The 10839-nt window shown below is 43.1% G+C and overlaps 1 protein-coding gene across 1 annotated transcript; it reads left to right on the top strand.

Annotated features, from left to right (window-relative positions):
- The first annotated feature begins 485 nt into the window (after positions 1 to 485).
- TECTB (tectorin beta) lies at positions 486 to 10103 on the top strand. The gene is made up of 10 exons (XM_009478871.2): positions 486 to 561; positions 2416 to 2606; positions 3029 to 3171; positions 3258 to 3330; positions 5907 to 6010; positions 6090 to 6173; positions 6373 to 6535; positions 8516 to 8585; positions 9532 to 9564; positions 10051 to 10103. The coding sequence occupies exons 1-10, from the start codon at positions 486 to 488 to the stop codon at positions 10101 to 10103; spliced, it is 990 nt and encodes a 329-aa protein (XP_009477146.1).
- Positions 10104 to 10839: the final 736 nt, after the last annotated feature.

Raw genomic sequence — 10839 nt, 5'->3', positions numbered from 1 at the left:
TGCATAATTTACCAAACCTGAGCTACCTGAAGTTAAGATTATATACATCAGGGTAGCCATCAACACAAATAATAGTTCCAGCATTAAATTATGTATGTTACTTCATCATTCTTCTTCAAGTGATTTCTATTCTCTTTTTTTCAGATACCATGATTTCAGTTTCATTTGGTTATACTAGCACTTTAGGTTTAGAGTCTTTACAAGAACAAGGAAAACCTAGAATCATTCAAAGCCACCACTAAACTGAAATAGCAAAATTGTCACAATAGTCACCCAGCGATAGTAATGGTTGTGGAAATATTTATCCTGTAGATGCAATTAATTTCAGTGACAGAATGTCAGTAATGTTATTTGTTTCTCTCTGCAAGAAGAACATGTTTAACAATAGCTGTAATTTTAGGTCTGCAGCCAATGCATTTTTTTTATTTCCAATTTTAAAGACAATTTCAGCTTTTATTCCCTGTGTCCTCAGATCATTGCAAGAAATGGTGACTCTTACTATTTATCTGCTGGTCATCTTGGCTCAAGCTCTTGCGGGGCCTTGCAATCCAAATAAAGCAGGTAAAATAACTTAAGTCTCCTATGATCTTCTCTTGTAATTAAGCTGCCAAAGGGTTTTTTTCTATTTAGAAGTGGAAAGGTTTTTCTTCAGAAAGTTAAACTGTGGATTCTGGAGAGCTAATCCTTACATTTCTTTTATTGATCTGCTTTCAGCTTGCACAGTAAAGCAAGCACCGCTAAAGCCCTAGCCCCACAAAGAATTAGGAATATGCTTAAATGTGTAATAATCATAGTGCGATAACGTTAAGCGCAAGCAGAATTCAGGCATAAAATGGCAAAGAAAACAACAACAATTAGAAATTATCTGCATTAGCACAGGTTAGATGCAGCAGATCTTTGCTGCCCAAGCTGGGCTTTAGTCCCACTGACTGCAGTCAGATGGCAAGTGGTGAATGAGTGTGCTGGGCTGAACCTCTGAACCACACTGCTATATTGAACAAGAAAAAACAGAAATCATTGAAGCTAAGGCCCTAATTGCGCACTGATTTCTGCCTAGAAACTCAAATGATCTGGTGCCAGACAGACCTGTAATGTAGAATTCACTACAATTAACAAATGTGCTTTAGAAATGCGTCGGAACATGCCTCAATATAGAGTGTTTGCTTGGTATGTGCGTGACTCATGTCAGACTACTGCCAGTAATTTCATGGTATATCTTAAGTATTTGGCCCTCTAGCCATTTATTTCACTACCTTCCTCTGCACAAGCAGTTTCTCCGAACTGCAGGAATTTTCACAGCTGTACAGTTGCCAGAGTTACAAATCTGACCGTCGACACAAGCAGAATCAGCCTGCGTGTGCTGAAGGTTTGTTGACCTGAAAGGAGCAAGCTGTTAAGGTCCCTATTTGACTTTTCCTGAGGGTTCCCTAACCTTCTGCAGACATGGAAGGGCTGCAAATCAGGCTTTTATCATAAAAATGAGAGTGTCAAGGGCTTTAAAAGAAATAATTGAATAATTCCAGGTAGGGTGTCTTTCTTCTGACTGTAGTAATTGGAAGTCTTTCTCAATTTTCAGGTCACTGACGGTTAGTCAATATTTGCCCTTTACATTCCCATCAGACATTCAAATCACACTACTTGATTCTCTTTGAAAAAAGTCCAATTCTGCTATCATGAAGCAATTGGTTCATAAGTTATGATGTTCAATATTCATGGCTGTATTAGCAATCACTATGTTTGGAAACATATTGCACTGCTATTAACCATTGCTGTTAACAGGGCTAGCATTTCAGTTCATTTACTATTGCTATTAACAGGGCTAGGCTTTTCAATTAATTTATTATTGCCATTAACAGTGCTAGGCTTTCGGGTTCATTTTTTGATCTTAGCTTTCAACTTGAGAATGCTACAAATTCAGTTTGCGCTGGCACTGCAATGCCAGTGAAGGAGAGAAAGGGCAGAATACGTATCGTGGCCTAGATCTAACACCGCTAAAAAAAGGTGCACATCTACTGAAGCCTAACGAAAAACTTCACCCATATTATTTTTGCAGAGTCAGTGGTATTACAGAAGCCAGCTCAGCAGCATAATCTGACAGATTTCAGTGCAGCAATTTTTCAATTCAGGTTTCTCAGCAGCGTCTCTGCTCCTCAATCAGCTATTCCAGAAAGATAAAAATTTTACATGAAGTTCTGCATTGATTAGAAGGCAAAGGCCAAACTCTTCCAAAGAGGATGGAATTTAACAACCCAAAGGTCAGTTTTGTGTAGCAAAAGCTGCTCACGTTAGGGGACCTTCCAGCACACACCCCTGCTCACAGAAGTTTAATCCCAATGGAAAGTAGGTGTGCAGACCCACCTCTTGGAAAGAAAAACACTACTGAATATCACTCTAGGTGTATTATTTTCCTTTCAGATGTAATTCTGGTATACTGCTATCCTAAAAGCATCATTACCAAAATACCGGAGTGTCCTTATGGATGGGAGGTTAATCAGCTGGCACTTGGAGGCATTTGCTACAATGGGATCCACGATTTGGGATATTACCAATTCACAATCCCAGACCTGTCACCTAAAAACAAATCATACTGTGGGACACAGTCAGAGGTAAGACTACCAAGGTCAACATTTCTGAGCTGGACTCAGGAAGCAGCTGGACTCACTTGAGAGAGTTGTGTTTGCTTCAGCTTGGAGTGGGCTTTAAGTACTGATGGAAAGAGGAGGCAAAATCTGGTATCAGGGAGAAGGAAGAATCAATTAGTCGTGCTTTGCATCTACAGGCAAAATACCCGCAGGCTTAGTGATATTAGTCTGTGTGTTAGTTGCCCATTTGCACCTGTATGACACAGAACATGTTTATAGTAATGCATATATATACGCAGCACAGCATATAAAGAGCTACAAAACCGTGTTTCCTTGGGGATGGTGTTTTGTCACCAGATAGAGTCTTCATGTTTCGAAGTACCAAATTGTTCCTGAGGCCTCAAAGACTCAGTACTGCCTACATTTCTCTGTCTCACCATTCACAGTTTAAGAACCCCATTTATCACTTCTACAACTCCATTGTCTCCAATGACTCCTCGGTAATTGTGAAGAGCCAGCCTGTGAACTACTCATTCACCTGCACGTACAATGCCAACTACCTGGTGAACCAGGCTGCCTTTGACCAAAGGTATGTCATGTCCTCTTCTGGGAGTGTGCCTCACCCCGTTTTCAGCACCACGTCTCACTCATACAGAAACTTTTTTATATCCCCAGGGTGGCCACCGTCCATGTGAAGAACGGAAGCTCTGGCTCATTTGAAAGTCAGTTGTCCCTCAACTTCTACTCTGTAAGTGCTCTTTGCCACCCAGATTTTTGCCTTCACCTTCCACAGGCTTCAGCCTAATAGCTGGAAAAAAAGGCTGCTGCTCCTGACTTTTATGTGTCATGGAGTACATTACTAGCCTGGAACAGATAATTACAGTGGGGCTTGTAGGGGTCCTTGTTTCTGCTGATTAGCAGGGATATACTTAAACTGAACAGAGTAGACACATGCCAGCTGTTCTTTTAATCCCTCCAAATCAGGCAGATTTTTCTGCTGAGAGGTACATTTCTAACATGCTGCCAGGTTTCATAAGAAAAAAGCAAAACTTGTTTGTAGTCCCGCTCAAAGAGCAGCATGCATCTGCAGACACTGCTGCTATGACATAGTCTCTATAGATACAGCAAAGCTCCATGCGTTTCTCTTGCAGTTTGCTTCCTGGTCCTCTCACCCGACAGGTATTTCGTGTTCCCCAGAGATCTTTAGGTCATGCTGGAATTTTGTTTCCAACAAAATATCATCCTTGTATATCAGGCCAATCTTTTGAAACATCCCTCTCCTCCCCACAGCTCCTCTGTGCTGCTGGAGCAGCTGGCTCCTGATCCTGGTCTTTTTTCCACCAAAGCACAGTCAAACACACGAAAGCCACCTCTCTGTTTCAGCAGACCTAGAAAAAGCACAACTAATAACATACTGGGTTGAATTTATAGGCCAGGTAGAGGGAGTATTAAGCACAAGGTGGACTGATGGAAATCTCTCCCCCCACACCCTGCATTTTGGGCACCAACTGATCACTAAACATTTTGGCAGCCTTGGGATGCCATATGAAAACCCACGTGGTCTTTTTTTCTGATATATGGCACACTGGTGATATACACTGGCAAGGTCCCAGGAGGTACCACACTGATCCTGTCAACTCCTGACAGAACGGCTGCAAAAACAAATGACGGACAGTGTGCAATGGATCTCTGGTACTTTCTTTTTTTTGTCAAAGGACTGTTTTGTTCTAATGGCCATGGGGCTCCCAGGAGTCAAGGAGGGAGTGGCTGAACTGTTACTAACACATTTTCCCACTGAGCACAAGTATAGAACAAGGTCAGAAAGCTAATAGACCACTCCTTTGTTATTTTGTTCACATTTTCACCAGAGACAAAAGGTTAATTTCAATGAAACATTCTTTTTTTTTTTTTTTTTTTCCCTGACAAAATGGAAGTAAAAGATTTATTTTGCCTTGCTATTCATCTCTGCTGCTGCTAGATAAGCCCTCTGCCTCCGGTGGGCCATACTTCCAGGTGCTTCATGTGCCCATTTCCTCATCCAGAAGCAGTGCCCAAGCTGCAGTGTAACCCAGTGGAAACACTTCCATCCCACCTGCCCTTAGCCTGCGACACACCGCTAACAGCAAAGGACTGTCATGCAGCATGAGGGGCTGGAGCCTGAATGGGAATCAGACCTTCAACACCGAAGCCTGTAATGAAGAAAAGCAAGATAGTACCCTAAAACAGTGTAGAGCAATAGAGTTTGTAAAAGAAGCACTATGCCAGGTTCCACTCGTTTTAGCACAAGGACTGATAAGAGTTTTGTGACAGTACTGCTGCAAGTTCTCTCCTTTGGGAGAAATCTCTGGTTAAATGGGAGTTTCTCAGGGCACTTAACGGCCATGGATCACTAATCAAAACACAGTCTTGAGCCTTTACTTCAGTACATCCAATCTACCAGATGTTGCAGTGGGAATACTGGAGTGCCTCAGGGCCACCTGGCTGTGTGGGCAAGGAAAGGTACATAAGAAAAATCAGTACCAGGGAACTGAGCAAGCACATCAGGGAAAGATAGTTGAACAGCTCCAGAACTACACATACCTGAATCCTGCTGTGTAGATTTAACTAAGTAAACCAGTGCTATGGTTTGACTATGCTATGACTAAACATGTTACTCTTTATATAGTTCTGGTGCTAGCTTCATTATGATCCTATGCAATAAAAAGCAGCGGGATTTAAGGTAGGTACCTCGGGTTATTTGTAACCAAACTTTTTCACCTGAGCACCACACACTACTCTGAGCAAGCTGGCTTTTTAGTGGATGAATGACTACAGCTGGCAGAGCTCTTTCTGGATGCTCATGCCCCCTCAGCCCTCACCATGCTGGCCACCACAAGAATAAATCAGGCACTGCTGAACCTTTGTGTATGGGCATGTGATTTCTGCTTGTCTTCATTCCTTTTCCCTGACATGTGGCCATCTCCCAACCCCATTCCCATTCCATACAGCCATCTCCAGTCTCTCACTCCCCCACCACCTCCGGTGTACCAGAAGCAGCAGCAAGCTTGCTTCCCACCCATGCTGTGATATAACACATACCACAACCCAACTAGCATCAAATTCTGTCACTTATTATCATTATAAGCCAAACATAAGCAAAAAGATTTTTAAACACCATCTTGGGCTTGCAATAGTCCTACTACTAGGTGTAGAGTTTGGAGCTTGCAGGTAATAAGAACACAGATTTTTGGAGTCCCATCTCTCCAGAGCTGTCTGAAGTTGCCACATGTCTTTGCTTTGCATGTTACTAGTAACGTGTGATGTATTTCTCTTTGTCTTTCAAAGAATGCCAAGTTTTCAAGTATAAAAGAAGCCCCTTTCATCGTTGAAACATCAGAAATTGGTTCTGATATATTTGCTGGTGTGGAAGCTAAGGGTTTAAGTGACAGGTAAGCAAGGGAAGGAGTAATAATTAATAAATGGGCCATCAGGACATTCCTTGCTAATCTGGGGTTTGTGTCTCCCCAGGTTCAAAGTTGTTCTCAACAACTGCTGGGCAACTCCCTCCTCGGAGTACTTCTACCAGATCCACTGGCCTTTGATCACCAAGGGGTAGGTGCTGGTGGGACTTGGGGGAGCACCTTTGCCCAGCCCAGCCCCGAGGATGACAGAAAGCCGAGGGCTGGGGGATGAGGGGGCAAAACAGAAGCTGGCCCACAGCAGGGCAAATGCATCCATCAGACTGTGACCTCAGGAGACGTTTCACTGAAGCCATGTAGGCTCTGACACTGCTTCTCCATGCACAACACAGGTGTGCCACAGACAACTCCATCCTTGTCCATGAGAATGGGAAAACGAGCCGGGCGACATTCCAGTTCAACGCTTTCCGCTTCCGTAACATCCCCAAGCTGTCCAAGGTCTGGCTGCACTGCGAGACGCACGTCTGCGACAGTGAGAAGTTCTCCTGCCCGGTGGTAAGGCCTCCCTCCCAGAGAAACACGTGGTGCTAAATTTAGACAGATGATGTCGAGACCTTCCTGAGGGCACACTGGGTGCAGAGCCAGAGCTTTCTGTAGATGGAGGCACTGCCGTGCATGAACCTGAGTGGCCAGCTGTGCACCCCGACCCCTGTCATGCCACAGGCGCTGTATGCAACATTGGGCAACCTGTTCAAATGTATTGAGAAATACTGTAGCACTTCAAAAACTCAGTTCTTGTCAATATCCCAGACCTCAGTCCCAGCTGACAAACAGCTACAGTTAAACACAAGCCTGGAAAAAAGGAGAAAGTAGAGCTTTTTCCATTTTACCAAATAACTCTGTGCTGAGGGCACCCTGGGGGCAGTGGGAGAAGCTGGCTCAAAGCTCACTGCTAGTCAAACAAAACCTCCCAGCCCCCCTTCCCAGGGAAAGTCCTCTCTGCTATCCTGCTGTAAGTTACTGCTCTTGCAGCCATCATATTCTGCATAGGAATATATAAATTGTCACTGGAGCAGGAACTGGGGTCGAAGAGTCGGCTCCTGTGACCTTAGGTGGGAATGAGGTGGGGATGCTATACAGGCATGGTATTTAGCATGGGGAGGTGTGCACTGCTGGCACCAACTGATGCAAGGGTGAGGTTACTAAAGTGTCTTTCTTTAAAGACTTCTCTCTCCCTCCTTCACTAAGTGAGAGCTTCACTATTCTTTCTCTCATGAAATGAATGTGTCATTTGTATACAATGAAGTTGAATTTTATTTAACCTGAAATGAAAGCCCAAAATGCTCCTTGGCCGACATACTGTCATTTCAGCAACAAATATTTCTTGCTGGAGAAGAGAAAACATCCCCCCTGGTGAAACGAACTTTTCTTTCTAAACCCCTTCTCAGTCCAGGAGCCAAATCAAGACAGCGGTTTATTACCCAGCCTCAGCGCTAAGTGGGGGGCACTGATTTATGCAAAACTTGCAGGTTTGACAAAAAAGCATTGTTAGAAATTCTAATTTTCAAAGGCAAAAGAAAAAACCCTGGGCTTAGATTTTGTTGTCTGTTTTTAAAGATTTCTTCAACTTTTTATCCAGCCACGAACCAGCGTTAAAAGAAAACACAAACCCAGTACTCCACATCTGCCTTTCTGACAGTACTGCCAAACATCTACATCATCCTTTCAGGCACAGGGTGGAATTCCCTCCTCACCCTCCAGCGCAGGATAATTGCTTGATCAGGCTAACATCCCTCGAGTCCACTTACAACCCAAAAATGCAGCTGGTGGTCTGCTGCAATTAAGGTTGAACCAACCTGGAGGTCTATCCTTACAAGCAACTCATAACCAGAACTACCACACGCTGAGTTTGTAACAAAAAATGCCCACAGCTGGGGATCTGCAAAGGTCAGGGGATGGACAAGGACCTTTAATCTGTAGAGCACTGCCCCCAGTATGGACCCTGTCAGCTGTGACAGGCATCATTAGTGCTGGACATGAGATGATCTATATGGAAGGGATTTGTGCTTCCTGTTTCTACCCAATGGGCAACAAATTATAATTAGCAATAAACAACAACAGAAGCCTTCACAGAGGTCATGGTTTAAATAGATGGAGCTCAGCACCCCCTTCCTTCTTGACAGGAGTTTTGTTTAAGGCAGGGTGAAAAGGGGAGCCCAGAGGGACCTGCGATTAGCAAGCGAACACCCATCGGGGCTCCTGCCATCTCACAACTGAAAAGAGCACTTACACTGACAGTCACTGTAAGGGCTGGGGCACACCAAAATCCTCAAAAAATGCACTGGAAGCGCTCTCTTTAAATCTCTCCTGTACCAAAACCCCCTAATAATTACAGGAAAAAAAAATCCCTAGAAAATATGCAGCAATATTGACACAGATTTCATTTCCTTATTTGGAAACAAGAGAATTTGGTTTGGATTTTTTAATTATTTTTAATTTTTTTGGTATACATGACTTTCTCTCTGATCTCTTGAGACATGTGACAAACGAAAACAGCGCATGGAAGAAACTGGAGGTGTTTTAGTGGCGGAGATCGCTGTACGCAGTAAGTGACTGGGTTTCTGGGGTGTTTCTCCCTTTGGGAAGCAATGAAGTTGGGAGCCACCCGTGGCTCGCAGTGTAGGAGTAAGCGGAGGGAGCCAAAGCCCTCTGCCAGAGCCCTTTCCCCCACGGCAGCAGGAGTCTTCAACAGAAGTTGGTCCCCTCCAGGCTTGGGGCTCCAGCAGAAAAGCTCAGTGAAACTCTCCTCATTTACAAAGTGAGTAAAGGCACCCATTTGACATTAATGATAAATGGCCAAAGCACTTACACACTGATTTAGCAATGTAAACTCTGCTCACCCGCATTTGACCTCAGCAACAGCCCAGACAAGCTCTGATAGATTGCCCATGAGTGGGAGAGAGGGCAGGCTTAGGAGCAGCAGGAAAACCTTTCTTTACACTGTGGGTTGGTACTTCAGCATACCCATAACTCTGGTAGTTTAACCCTTCGTGCTTATCCCTCCTGACACACAAATTGAACTGCCATCCGGTTTCCCCATTATAAAACAATGCCTGTTTCCTCCAACTGCTGCCTCCTGGAGGCCCCAGGAATTTCTCCCTGAGCTGGTTTAATTCTGCAGATCCAGCACATCTTTTGAAACAGGTCCTTGGAAGAAGGTAGGCCTAAATCATGTTTTCACTAGAGCCCTTTATACTAGTTTATCAACTACATCCACACCAACCTGAAAGCCAATTTAAAAATACAAATACACATAGAGCAGCATTATTACAATTCAGCATGTTGCACCAGTAAAACCCCATAAATTTTAGAAGATAAAAAAACTGAGGATCCTTTTATAACTTCCAACAGTAAAGCCAAGAGGAAGAAATATCCAGAATTTCAAAATGTAGCAAATGTTATCTGTTCTGCTTTTACAAAGCATGCTAGTGCACTTTGTCCTATTTTAAACGTGCCATCCCAATGTTATCTTTTTCTCTTATTTTATACAGGCAAAGGTTTATCCAGATTTTGCACACTCTCAGGTAAAGAGCAAAGTATGGCAATGAAAATATCAATCCCAAATATGGGTTTTGAGTGACTCTGTCAACATAAAACCCATAGCTCAAAAAGCGAGCTGAAAAATCCATTAAATTTGACAGAAAGGGAAATATTTCAAAATCAAATTTTATTTCTCAACATTATACAGTTTGTTTTCCTCCTTTTGGCACATACCTTACTCTGGACAATAAAATCATACCAATAACTTCAAATACGAAATATTACTTTCTCTTATTTTCACACCCTCTTCCCAAAAAGGAACAATCATGTTTCACTGGGTTAACAGAGATGTCTGAAAGCATTCCTATTTTGAGAGGGTTTAAAAAGGCCTTTCAAAGCCTATTTGTTAAAACTTGATATGGTGACAGACCCACACTAGGGGCATTCAGTTGCACTGATATGGGTGGGAAGAGAACGTGAAAGGCAGCTGACAGGGAAGTACTCACATTTAGTCTGTGTTTCTCTTGCAGATATCATCTTCCACCTACTCTTTGTGATTGAATTTTGTGCTGTTTTATTATAAAACACAGCCCAGCTGTGTTTCTTAACTTTGCCCAATCGTGTTTGGACCTGGACTTCTTTACTAAAGATGTTTATTTTACGGAGGAGAAATGAAAGTCAGAAAAAGTCCTTGTGCACCATTTTACCAGATAAATAAAACATTCCATGAGCTTTGTGCCTTGAATACTGGGAGCATCCCAAAGCAGATTTGCCTCTCCCCAGTCTCTGCAGGCATTTTAAACTAGTGAAAACGCAAATGTATTCTACTGATGCTGCCTTTTAAAGAGTTGTGATGCCAACAATACTTGTTTCTATAAGGAACATAGGGATATGCAAGCTCAGCATTTTTCAACGCGAAATTTACGTTCAGGGTCCCCCTTCCCTGTCAGTCTCAGTGTGGTACCAAACTCCCCTCCAGGCCTGGTCTTGCAAGGTCCTAGCTTGATCTGTGAAGCCTTTGAACAAGAAAAAAACAAACCTAACATGTCAAGGATGAGAGAAAAGGATGCGTTTTATGTAGCAATAGTTAGAAGGGCCTCAGAATTAATTACCTGACATTTCTTTCCTGCTTCTCAGCATTGTCAGTATTGATTAAGTAGAGTTAAGTAGAGTACAACACATGCTGCAGTAGGTGCAATACTGTTAGGAGTAGGATGTCTTGCTGACTGGACAGGCTTAGTGCTGAATAGCTGCATGGTGTGGATGCAAATTAAGCACATCTGAGGTTGGAAAACAAACTAATGAGCTTTACACTTCCT

This window comes from Pelecanus crispus, chromosome 10 (assembly GCF_030463565.1).
Source record: "Pelecanus crispus isolate bPelCri1 chromosome 10, bPelCri1.pri, whole genome shotgun sequence".
Lineage (NCBI taxonomy): Eukaryota > Metazoa > Chordata > Aves > Pelecaniformes > Pelecanidae > Pelecanus > Pelecanus crispus.
Note: the sequence above shows the minus strand (reverse complement) of the source record. Positions and strands in the feature narration are given on the sequence as shown.